This window comes from Eumetopias jubatus, unplaced genomic scaffold (assembly GCF_037043125.1).
Source record: "Eumetopias jubatus isolate StellerSeaLion01/CBP00866 unplaced genomic scaffold, mEumJub1_p1.0 scaffold_17, whole genome shotgun sequence".
Classification (NCBI taxonomy): Eukaryota; Metazoa; Chordata; class Mammalia; order Carnivora; family Otariidae; genus Eumetopias; species Eumetopias jubatus.
In genome coordinates, this window is record NW_028274823.1 from 73,972,102 (window position 1) to 73,985,521 (window position 13,420).

General features: G+C 44.8%; 1 protein-coding gene across 1 annotated transcript in view; it reads right to left on the minus strand.

Annotated features, from left to right (window-relative positions):
- PCNX2 (pecanex 2) overlaps positions 1-13,420 on the minus strand; it is a 295,105-nt gene that overhangs the window by 194,333 nt on the left and 87,352 nt on the right. The window contains exon 13 of the mRNA XM_028104596.2: positions 6,538-6,709. Coding sequence (XP_027960397.2) covers positions 6,538-6,709 — 172 coding nt within the window. The remainder of the gene's footprint in view (positions 1-6,537; positions 6,710-13,420) is intronic.

Consider the following 13,420-nt stretch of genomic DNA (forward strand, 5'->3'; position numbering starts at 1 on the left):
GGGAGTGGGGATGATGGGGGGGGGGGGAAGGGGGTCAGCTATTTCTGAAAAATCAGAAATGCAAACTTTTCCCCATGAAATTATAGAAACGAGAGTCTTCATACATCCCATGCTCCTGCTAACAGTCGCTTGAAAGTAAGTATGGGACAAACCCTTCCACAATAATACCAAGGAACTGTTCCAACTCTCTTGGGGTTGGAGCCATATTTTGATACACATGGTGATTTTGCTGTAAGGTTTTCTGTGGCAAGATTTCAACGATATTGTAATAACCTAGAGCATCTGTGAGGAATCCACTTTTCAATCAAAGTAGGCAATAAGATACAAATACTGATCTGCTGGACATAATAGGACACAATTTCTTTTTTTCAGGTTTTGTGAATGGAAATCAGAGATAGGGGAAAGATATAAGAAATAAATAGAAATTTGGAGCACCTGGGTGGTTCAGTGGGTTGGGCGGCCAACTCTTGGTTTCGGCTCAGGTCATGATCTCACGATCCTGGGACTGAGCCCCACGTGGGGCTCCGCACTCAGCAAGGAGCCTGCTTTGGATTCTCTCTCCTTCTCTCCCTCTGCCCCTACCCCCCGGCTCTCTCTCTTTCCCTAAAATAAATAAATAAATCTTTTATAAAAAGAAATAAATAGAAATTTAATTAGAGAACACAGGAGCATCAGAATTTTATTCCCATATAATTTCAAGCAGACTGACTAGTACCTCTCTCAACTTTGAGACTCAGACCCAGCAGGAAAGATGACATGCTGCACTATACTGTGGAGTACTCATGGCCAGGGTAGGGGTGCACGGAAGGCGCTATGAGGTTGCATTGGTTCACCTTCTCAAGAGCTGCGTGCATGTGGCAAAAATGACACCAAGAAGGAAGAACTCCAGGGAAAAGTATGGATGTGAAATAACGGTCCTAAGCACAAACATAAAACATAAAAAGTCTCGGATCCGAGAAGGACCCATGCAGCGCCTTCTACACTGGAAAGCCAACCACCTCCTCCTGCCTGAGCCCTTCCAAGTCAGGACCTCCGTGCTTCACTAGGCAAAGCCCATGCTACCACTGGACATCTCTAACCCAAACCATTTTACAGGCCTATCTTGCAGTGAGCCAGAATGCACCTGCCATGGGCCGGGACTAGTTATTACCGCTACGACAGAGAACGGCCACGGCGTGGACATCCCAGTCTTTTGCTCCAACTCCAGTCGCAGTGCAGCCCCAGTGGCTATGTTCCTCAGGGCACACTCCAGCTTTGCTCACGCTCCTTTTGAAATACGACACTAAGAACTGAAGACCTCTTGGCTTCCTCATCTGTGGGATAATTACAAAGCCGGCCCCCTTTTGTAGACTTTCACTGAAGTGACGCTGGTGGAAAGTATTAAAAATTCCAGCCATACAGATGGAAAAATGTTCTTCATCATTAGCCATCAGGGAAGTTCAAATCAAAACCACATTGAGATACCATCTTACACCAGTCAGAATGGCAAAAATTGACAAGGCAAGAAACAACAGAGTTGGAGAAGATGTGGAGAAAGGGGAACCTCTTACACTGCTGGTGGGAATGCAAGTTGGTGCAGCCACTTTGGAAAACAGTGTGGAGGTGTCTCAGAAAATTAAAAATAGAGCTACCCTATGACCCAGCAATTGCACTCCTGGGTATTTACCCCAAAGACACAGATGTAGTGAAAAGAAGGGCCATATGCACCCCAATGTTCATAGCAGCAATGTCCACAATAGCCAAACTGTGGAAAGAGTTGAGATGCCCTTCAACAGATGAAAGGACAAAGAAGATGTGGTCCATATATACAATGGAATATGACTCAGCCGTCAGAAAGGATGAATACCCAACTGTTACATCAACATGGATGGGACTTGAGGAGATTATGCTAAGTGAAATAAGTCAAGCAGAGAAAGTCAATTATCATATGGTTTCACTTATTTGTGGAACATAAGGAATATCATGGAGGACATTAGGAGAAGGAAGGGAAAAATGAAGAGGTGCAGAATCAGAGGAGGAGATGAACCATGAGAGACTGTGGACTCTGAGAAACAAACTGAGGGTTCTAGAGGGGAGGGGGGTGGGGGGATGGGCTAGCCCAGTGATGGATATTAAGGAGGGCATGTATTGCATGCAGCACTGGGGGTTATACAAAACTATGGAACACTACATCAAAAACAAATGATGTACTGTATGGTGACAAACATAACATAATAAAAATAAAAATAAATAAATAAATAAAAATTCCAGCCCAGAGGTCACCATCTCTGACTGAGCAAGCTAAGGAGGACTGACTCAGAGGTCTCTTCCCCTTACTCCGGAAATAAAGACAAAATTTTTTGCCTTTTAATGAAAAAGAAGTGCCCCCAGGAGTATTTTGATTATATAGGAGGGGTCTTAGAAGGAAAAATTATGTAACAATATTACCCTCAGCCCTCAGTGTTTCTATGTCTTTAATTCCCCTCCCTGCCCCCCCTATAAAATCAACAAGTCCCTGCCACTGACTTTGTTTTATGTCCCCAGGTTTGGCCCCCAAGTTCCCCACCTCCTGTCAGCATACATCCCACCTTCTTCCGTTGTTCTATTATCTGACTGAAATGCTCGCCTTTGAGATGCTCCTCTCCTCGCCTTAAATAGGATGAGGAGCTTCTCCACCTTTCCCACCCACCTGATTTCCACTGGATCATCTCCCACCACTGGCTCACATTCGGCCCCTTCTGCCCTGGCAGGCAGAGGGGGCAGGGTCAGCTCAGCCCCAAAGCAGCCCCCACGGATACTCCCTGCTCCTTTCCTGCCCCTTTCCTCTGCTGCCTCGTCTCCCTCCGGTCCACTTCAGGTTGATGGTGTTGCGCGGAAAGCAGGAGTGGCAAGAGGTACCAGAAATGTCAGCAGTAAGGCACAACTTTAAGAAACATTTCACAGCCCCCAGCACCAGCCAGAGGAGGATCACAGCTTGAGAGGCACATAGCACCTTTGACCACACGATGGGAAACAAGGTCACGTGTGCTTAGTTCCTGCTTCTCTCTTGTCCTTTTTCTTAAATGCTCCTTGTTAAAAGGATTGAATCGTGTCCCTCCAAAACAGTACCTGTAAACGTGACCTCACTAGGTAATAGGGTCTTGGCTCATGATCAAGTTACAATGAGGTCATTAGGGTAGGCCTTGATCTAATATGCCTGATGTCCTTATAAAAAGGGGGAATTTGGACACAGAGCCAGACACACACACACAGAGGGAAGATGATGTGGACAGACACAGGGACAAGGCCATCTACGAGCCAAGGAGCGAGGCCGGGACAAGTCCTTCCCTTGTGTCTTCAGAGATTTTAAACTCCTGGCCTCCAGAACTATGAGACAATAAATCTCCAATGTTCTCAGCCACCCATTAGTAGCAGTACTTTGTTATGGCAGCTACAGGAAACCTACACTACTTCTTCATCCCAATACCCTTCTGTTCTCTCCTCATTTTTTCTTCTCTCCTTGTTAGTTTCTGAACCTAACAATGGCAGCAGCTATATACACTCAGGTCCCTTGGTAGTGAGGGACAGAAGGTGGAAAGGCTCCACAAAGAAGAATGAATGACTTTGAGTTGCCCTTGCTTTGCCCTCATCAAGTCAGAAAATCACTATACACCTCTATCACCTTCCTCCCATTCCCAATTGTTCTAAATTCGTTCCACAATCTTTTAGTATGTTTAACACATTCACTCCACGGGGATTGCTATTGTTCTCTTTTTCCATTTTTCTTTATCCCAGAAATCATTTAGTTGGCTTGCTAGATTATTTATCGCTATTTTTACTTGTTACCTTTGACAAGCAGACAAAAATATCTCTTAAAGAAAAGCTTTAATGGGGAAAAGGAAATTCCAGATAGAAAGATAAGGAAGGCCATCTTCCCCGCCCCATCTCCACTCCTCCGTGGAATTGGTTCGAAGAAAAATAAAATGAGAATACACACAGCCAGTAGCTTATTTTAGAACAAAGGTTTCTGCTAAAAGCAAGACCTCGGGCTTTTACCAAGTACATTAAGGTCTTATTTTTTGAGCCCTAATAACATTTCACCTTCTGATGCCACGGCAAATCTGCTATGCCAAGACAGCTATATGTATGCAGTGGCATTGGCTCATTTATAGTAGCAAATTAAAGAAAAAGAGAAATGAAAGACACCGTGTACAGAAAAACAATTTCTAAATGGAATGTATGTCATGCTTTTCTGCCTTGTTCTCCAAATCATCAAGAGGTGCGTATTAGATCCCTACTTACTGTAAGGGCCGAGGTGAACAGCCCGAGAATGACGGTGAGCTTTCCCTGACCTATGAATGAGTATTCCAAAAGTTCACCCATACATTAATTCCCTTAATACTTAAAGCACACTTGTGTTCATCAGTTCATTCGCTCAACAAACATTTCTTCAGTGCCTGTATTTACCAGACACAGCGCAGGGTGCCAGGGATTCAGTAGAAGAAAGGAGGCTTGGGCTCTGCCTTGCACTTACCCGGCAGGACACAGGCTAGCGAGGGCACAGACATTAGTCAAATAATCACAAGTGAAGCAGACCACTATGAGATGGGTCTGGCGCTATGGAAAGTATGGGTTATGGGGGGACAGAAGATGGGCCAAGCTTAGCGGAAACGGGCCATCAACTAGCTTGGTCAAAGGGCTCCGGGGCGCCACAGAACAGGAACATGAGACATGAGGATGAGATGAGGAGGCGCCAAGGTAGTCAGGGCTCCAGGTCTAGGAACACTAACCCATGCTTGAGAAGCTGGGAAAAGATGGTCATGGGGTACCCAAGATTGAGCGTGCACTGCAGAGAGCAAAGGCAACATTTTGACATGGACACATGTTTCTTGAACACCTTCCAAAATGCTTTCCTGCCCTCTCCACTGCTAATCCCCAGGCCTTCGTGGGCCCTTGAGCTCTGGACTCCAGCACTACTATCTGCAAGAGGACAGCAGGAAAGGATGGTCTCCAGCATGCACAACCGTGCCTGCGGATCTGTGTCTCCTCAAACTCTCTTTCCTTGAAGCTAATCTCAGGAGGGAGATGGATGAGCTCTTTATAAGAAGGTAACAGTACCTGAAAGTCTTTCTTGGGGTGTGTGTGTGCATGGGTGTGTGTGTGTGTGTGTGTGTGTGTGTGTGTGTGTGTGTGTGTGTGTGTGTGTGTTCCAACTGATGGAACTTCAAGTAATATAAAAAAGTAAAGTGAAAAATATCAGAAAGGGTAGAAGCAAATATTCTTGGGCAAGAAGCACTGCCTGGGAATCTAATCATAGGATCAGTTCTTTTTTTTCCCCTCAATACGTTTCTGTTTCCTATTTGAGCTCAGAGATTCTCTAAACATGGTGCCTGACCCTTCACTATTAAGAAGCTACTCGGCCCCTCACATGATGTAATAGGAAGAGAGATATTGAGGATACAGACAGAGGTTGGCTTGTGGGGGGCTGCATCTGGGGGGAGTGAATAGTTTGCTGCCAATGCAGTAGGAAGAGGAATGGGGAGATAGTGGTTGGGAAGGAGAGTCAGAGGGTGGAATGTATACCATGGTTTTCTCCTACAAGGAACACAAAGATACGCCATATCTGGGGGCCCTTCTCAGTCCCACTGGAGAGGCTCAGGAAGTGGTCATGGGGGCCAGAGAAAGAATGATATGGGACCTATGGCTTTGAAAAGCTCCTCTCGAGTAAGATATCCAACTGGCAAGCAGTAGATCCAGCGGCTGGTGCCTTTTATCAACTCATCTGGGCAACGTGATCACAGCCAATCACAGGTTGGCATGCGTGTCAACCGTGGGATGTCATGACCAGGATTCTCAGAGCAGTCACGTCTTCAGAGCTGCAGGCAACACTGGGGCAGCACTGCCACATAATAATAATAATAGCTAATACCCACTGGTTCATAGGTTTAAATGTACTAACTCACTTGCACCGACCTCTGAGGTGGGTACTATTTTTGTCCCCACATCACTGTTGAATTTTTTGTCAAGGTCACACAACTAGCAAAGTGGCAGAGCTGGAATTCAAAAAGCTAGGTGCCGAACCATGACCCAGGGCAGGTTACCTGTGTAAACAGAGCATTTTACATGAAACACCGCCTAGACCTTAAGGTGCGCCAAGTGGACCAGTGACAGGCTAGGACTCCACCTGGGCTGAGAACCATGCACCCTTGGGCATTGCCAGAGTGTCTGTGCCACGTGGGTGGGGCCGTGGCTGCCACCCTGGTGGCAAAACCACCTCCACCCTGGGGAGCCTCCCTGACACCCCGCACGAGGCACCATAGCGACCAGTCTTCAGATACTACAACGTTACAACTTCTCGATCATGGATAACACAATCCTTTAGAATAATTCTGCTGTTGGATGGTGTGGGGCTCCAGCTCCCAGACCATCTTCTGAAGGTGTACAAGCCAAAAGAGAAATGCATGCCTCTTCATCCAGTAATCACATAAGGAGGTTTCTCCCGCTAGTGATTCAGAATATAAAGGGGAGACATATCCACCCTCCTCTATGTTCTTCCCCACAACCCCCAAATTCACTCACCTATTAAGAGGTCCCTAGCTGACTGGAGGGACCTTGGAGAGAAGAGCTTCAGGCCATAGACAACATAAGTGGGAGGGTGCCGGGCTTTGGCCCCTGTATTAAGAAGCAAAATAAGGCCACACAGCACACAAAAATAGACTGGTCTGCTATATGTTATGATTTGGTTGTGTCCCTAGAAAACAAACACAATTTCTGAATGGCACCTATTGTTTTGATTAAATGACAAAAGCTTCGTAGTCAGTAATTCACATCACATCATATCATATCACATCACACAACTTATAACATAAATCACATTCTGCCCCCCCTCTAGAATTCATATATACAAAACACCAGGAAAAGAAAAAAAAAAACCTCTGATACTTATTCTGACAATTAAGAACAAGAATATCAAAAAGAATGTCATGCCTCTCAGACTCAACAAGATTTAGCCGAAAATTGATTTACCACCCTCAGATACAATCTAGATCTAATTCAAAGCGTCTCTAATAGTGAAACATCCGTTTGTATTGTTCATTTCAAGGGCAAAACAAAGATAAACCATTATTTGCTGGTTGCATGGTCTAACTTGAGCCCTGCTATTAATAAGGAACAGAATTATAAGTGGTGGGCTTTGATTTCCTTGTCTTAAAAAGCAAGATAATACAGGTGCAAAGTTATACCCACAGAGATTGCATAAAACATCTTAGTGTAGCACAAGGGGAATAATTCAATTTAAAAAAACTCACCATTTATATACATTTTCCTTTGAGGAAGACCAAAAACTTAACAGATCTCACCTTAGCCCTCAAAATATTGTTATGAGGAGAAGTAGAAACATTTTTATTCTTCTCCTTAAACAGATAGAAAAATTAAGGAAAAGATATAACATCAAACTTTCCAGGGCAAAAGCCAATGAAGAATTTATATGTCACAAACCAAAGCACAATTCATAAAGTTCAAAAAAACCAACAAAAATGAACTAGGGGGAGAATATTCTTTGCAATTCATGAACTACTTTGGGTATAAAAAGTAAAGATTAAAGTGATATGGGTTCACATGTGAATATTTAAAGTCACTGCCTTGAACATGTTATATTTAGAAATGCAATTTAAATTGCCACTGCTTCTATAATAGAATGGTCCTATTCTGAGACCATCTTTTAATAGGAAGGAAAACACAGGCTGTCCATGGGGACTGGCTATGTTTGGCCCTGAGTCCAGACTCAGTCTTGAAAGGAATATTTGCACTCTTATGAAATTTCCTTTTGAATCCAACTGGGTCATAGATTAGTGAGTATGGGAATACTTTGTCTGCATTAAAAAAAAAAAAAAATTGAAACTGAAGCCTAAGTGAAATCTTAATGCATTTCTTATCAAGTGAAAAGCAAACTAACTTGGTTGGTATAGGCAGCTACTTAATACACAAATACACAAACATATGAGACATTCCTCAAAGTGACACCGTTTAGGATATAAAATTAAAGAGCTGCCTCCCACTTGCCCTGATTTGTCCTCTTCCTAAAAGTTTAAAAATACATTTTCTAGGAATTGAAAGCCTGGTCTTGAACAAGTTTGTGATATCATCTTAAATCTGCCAAGTCAAACTTTATTTACGGGCAGGGGAACGCTCCCTTCGTAATTGTAATTTATGAGACAAAACTTAAGGCTGGCTCCCTGACCAAGAGCCTGCTCTCATCATCATGCCATTCTCTTCACTTCCCATTCTATGTTTGCGTCCCTAAACCATTCTAAGCATATCACTAATGTGTGGTATAGATGTCACTTTTATTTTCCTTGATTCCTAAGAACATCTACTAAACATATTCATTCCCCTGCTCCCCAATTCCTTCTTTCACATATGAATCAACCATCAGACCCCTGAGGACTGATGTTTCTTTTTTCCAATAGGAAAATTCCACTCGCTCCTCCAGGTAAAGTCTGATCAGTCTTTTTTTTTTTACAACTCATCCAACTATTTCCCGTGTGATTTCAACTTTAAAATACCCCAGGGGAGCGCACCCAGCTTCAGCTGTGGGGCATGGAGGCTTGTCTGCATGTGCAGCTGGATTCCCCATCAGCCCCCCCACCCCCACGTACAAGGTCACGGCCCCGCTCTGGGAGGAGTGCAGCAGAAGGGTGAGGTGAAAGACTCTATCCACACCTCCAGGAACGCCCCCCTCTGGAGAGTGGGGGTGCACGTGGCCAAGGCACGAGGCCATTCGAATTCTCCTCTTATCAAGACATCGGGCGGGTCGAAGGCTTCAAACTTGTTAAGGAAAAAAATAAAAGGCGTTTATTCTAAGGAAGATGGGGGCTCAGAAAATCTGGAGTGCACTGGGCCTGGGCAGTGAGGAAACCCGGGCTGTGAACACCAGCCCTTCTCAGCCGGCCGCAGGTACCAGCTCCAGGCTCTCGGCCCACGGGTGTCCTGTGCTTCCTCGGTCCACAGGGCAGCAAAGGGCCCCCTTGTACCTGTGGAGGTGCACACCTGCTCCTCCAGCCATGTTCAGGGGCCCGGGATTTTTGTTGGCAGCTATAATTTATCTCACCCCAGGCCCCGTGCTACCCACATGGTTAATCCTCGGTACAGCGCTAAGAAGTATTTATTATTCTCATTCTGCCACGAGTAAACTGAGGCATACATTTTATGCCTTAATTTTTTGCCAAATTAAGAAACCTGCCCCCGGCTTCCCGGGCAGGAAGCAGTGTGGCCGAGCAAGGATTTGGCGCCTGGGTGCTGGCCACTACATCCTGGCTCCCAGCAACAACCTGGAAGAGGACAGCATTCGCCACTGGGGCCTGCCAGGCCCAAGGACTCAGCCTGACTTCACCGAATTTCATTCATAATCATTCTTTAAACACATTCTGCGAAGCAAATATAGAGTCTGGGGGAAAGCATTAGCAATAGCTTTGGGGTGTTGACTTCTCCTAAGAGAGCTCTGGAGCGTGGAGAGTGGGGAGAACCATAACCCCACGCTCCATGCACCGCTCTGGGACACTGTGTTAGGGACGCTGAACCCCCATCGCTAACATAGGAATGGGCTGTTTCATAGTTTCTTGCGATGGTGCAGGTTCGTTTACTTGGATCTCATCTCTCCGTGCCTGTTGATAAGTTCTTTTTTACTCTAGCGTTAGCAACTCAGCCGTCCGTTTAGAGTCATCTGAGCATTTTTAACGATATGCTTCAGTTGCCCCTGTGTGTGGAGCGAAAGGAGGAACGCTGGGGGGTGGGCACCCTCTGCCCTACAGAGAGCAGAGCCCCAGGAAAACCTGAGCGGGTACATAGTCTGTGACTCCCACCTGGGGTGTAGAGGAGAACCCAAAACATTCCAGAGAAGGCAGTATAGGAAATAAGCAGCAACCAAAAGGCCAAATAATTCCTATCAGCTGACTGTTAAAATGCTACTTCCATTTAAATACAGTGGAAATCTGACCAGCTACTTTAAAAATTGAAAAGGCACAGGCAAATAAGTTTCTGTAAGCTCAGTTTATAATTTCATATAGTTTACAATTTCACTTCACAGAATGATGTATATCAGGGCCAACTTCCTAGATTTCAGGTCTGTGAATTTTGACAAATGTGTCAATTATGTTGTCCAACCAAGGGGGCAGCAAAGTGCCCGAGACAGTACCCCTCAGGGTGGGGGCCGAGTGCCATCCGCTCTGCCTCCACCTACCTTACACATTTGCCCACTGCCTCAGCACTTCCCTCCGTGGCAGTGAAAGACAGACGGGAGGGTGGTGACCTAAGTTCCACCCCATCTCATGGCAGAAATTCAGTAGGTAAGAATTCAAAGAAGGGCATTTGGAGTGGCTCAGGCTTTAAAGAACACTTTTTTTGGAGCAAAGTAAATACCCAACTGAAGAGATAAACATAATTTCATTTTCAATCAAGAGCCACTAAGACTAAGTTGACCTTATTGCTAGGACTGAGGATTGAGAAAATTTTTATATGTCATTCAAAATCATTCATGTTTATCACACTAGGGGATCCAGGTCAACGCCGACAGTGGTAAGTCACGTAGACAGCATGTACCCTCAACATGACACAATGAACATGGCCCTTCCCCTCTACGGTCTTGCTTCCAAAGTTGTACAACCCCAGTCTAATCATAAGATAGACATCAGATAAATCCCAGCTGAGGGGTGGGCTACAAAATCCCTGACCAGTAATACTCCCCAAAACTGTCAAGATCATCAAAAAATAAGGAAAGTCTGAGAAGCTGTCACGATAACTAAATGCAATGTGGTATCCTGGATGAGGTCCTCAAACAGAAAAGGAACATTAGGTTAAAACTAAGAAAATCTGAGTAAAATATGGATTTTAGTTACTAATGATGTGTCAATATTAGCTCACTAATTGTGACAAATGTGTGGGGTATATGGGAACTCTCTGTACTATCTTCCCAAATGTTCTATAAATCTAAAACTGTTCTAAAATAAAATATTTACAAAGATCATTCCCCAGGCACGTGGGTGGCTCAGTCAGTTAAGCATCTGCCTTCAGCTCAGGTCATGATCTCGGGGTCCTGGGTTGGAGCCCTGTGTCAGGCTCCCTACTCAGCGGGGAGTCTGCTTCTTCCTCTGCCCCGTTCATGCTCTCTCTTTCTCAAATAAATAAATAAAATCTTTAAAAAAAAAATCATTCCCAGTGATTTTTAAAATAACAGGAAGTGGTACCAAATGTCTTCACTGTATAGTAGCCAGAATTGATTGAATAGAACACATAACAAGTTATAGCTCTTGCTCTTTGGAGTTTGTACCATGAGCAAGGAAACAGGAAACTTAGTATATTCTAGGCCCAGTGCTGGGTTCATTATATATACTGTCCAATTCACTCTTTACCAAATCCAACCAAGGTTGCTCTTATTATCCATATTTTACCCACAAAAAACTGCTAAGATTTGTCAAGTGCTTCCATAGTACCAGGTACTATGCTGAGCACCTGACTACAGTATCTTCTTGTTCAATCCCCTTACAATCCTGTTTCATAATTTCCTTTTTTACAGGTGAAAAACCTGAGATACAGAGAAATAACTTGCCCAAGATCTCTGGGTTTGTACATGGTAAGGCTGGATTCAAATCCCCAAACCTGCACACTACCCCAGGGTTGCTTACGTGGCATCTGAGATCACCACCACGATCATCACCTGGCGGGGGGGGGGGGGGGAGATTCCCAGGTGCTGCCCCAGCCAGACCCACTCAGAATCCTGCAGGTGCTGGAAAAGGCACCTGAGTCTGGCTCTGTGCAGGACATGCCCATTTTTTTGCTGCCTCTTAGATATCCTACTGAACTGGGGCGCCTGGGTGGCTCAGTCGTTAAGCGTCTGCCTTCGGTTCAGGTCATGATCCCAGGGTCCTGGAATTGGGCCCCGCATCAGGCTCCCTGCTCCGCGGGAAGCCTGCTTCTCCCTCTCCCACTCCCCCTGCTTGTGTTCCCTCTCTCGCTGTGTCTCTCTCTGTCAAATAAATAAATAAAATCTTAAAAAAAAAAAAAGATATCCTACTGAACTTTGCTTTCTGGGTGATCATCAGTGTTGGTTAGGACCTGTGTATAGATCTGGATAAGTCAGTGAAAAGCCTCATCATCCATTATTATATGGCGAGTCTCTATCCTCAAATGCTGCCAGTACCCACCCAAACCATCAATTTTTTAAGCTCTCCTATAAAAGTTTTCTTTTATAACCAGATGCATTTCTGTCAGGCCCAGGGTCTGTTGTACCGTATCTATTAGCACGTCATTAATTCTACATTTATATCTGAAATATACAGAGTGTTTGTATTTTTGCTATCTTCTGATTTGAACGGCTGGCTCAAAATTCGCCACCTGTGTGCTCCGGAAGGAAACAAAGAAGAAACATCAGCCAATTGCTCTAAGAGCAAGAATTGACTGAATTTGGTAAAAACCCCTCCCCGGCAACATACAAAGCAGCCAAAGCAGCATAGTTTCGAAAAGCACTTGGGGTCTCATGATGCCCAGGGCTAGAGTTGGCGGCGGGCCTGAGAGCCGCCTCTGTGCCCAGACTTGGTTTGCTCCCCTGACCACCTCCTTTCTGAGGTTTTCACATTTATAATCTGGAGATGTTGCATCTGCCTTCTCAATGCCCACCTGGCTCAGGCAGATGGCAAGAGGAAACATTGTGTAGCTCCCATATTTTCTCTTCCCACTAGAACTGTGAGCAAACTGGCAATTCAAATCAGGGGCTACTCTACCTAGGAACCTGTGTGAGCAAATTAATAAACACATGTCTGATTACGACAGTTAAGAGAAGTCATTTCTAGATACGCTCTGACTGTGCACATGCTTGCTCAGATACAGGGATAGCTGCTTGACCGGACCCTCTAGGAGCTAGACCAGTTGAGGCACTATAAGTCCAGTTTAGAGCAATGACAGAGGGGGGGCTGCTACCAGCCACGACAAATCCACGAGGATTGCACAATTGTCCTCACTGTCACCTCTCCTAGCATGTTCTGCGTTATTACGGAAGGTACCTGCAGGAAATGAGTGTTTAATAGCATCTAACACCCCTCCCCCAAGTCACCCAAGAAAGCAGTGACACTGAAGTGCCATTACTAGAAAGGAGGTTTTATTTCCTGAAGCAGATGGAGGAGGATGTGGCATCCAGTGTGGGCTTGAGCAAAGAGACTTCAGAGCTCCCCATCTCTGCACACACCACCTAACCCAGATTTCTGATGATAATCACAACAATACATCTTAATACCCTAATTATGCTGCTTCTACTTATCTTGACATTCAGACTCTGGAATAAAAGAAGATGTATTATATGTAAACCAATTATGGGGAACAGAGGAATTTAACAAGATAGCAATGTATGCCATGTGATCATCCAATTATAAGCTTTTCTTAATTACTATGAGCTAAACATGAGCTATCACAGATT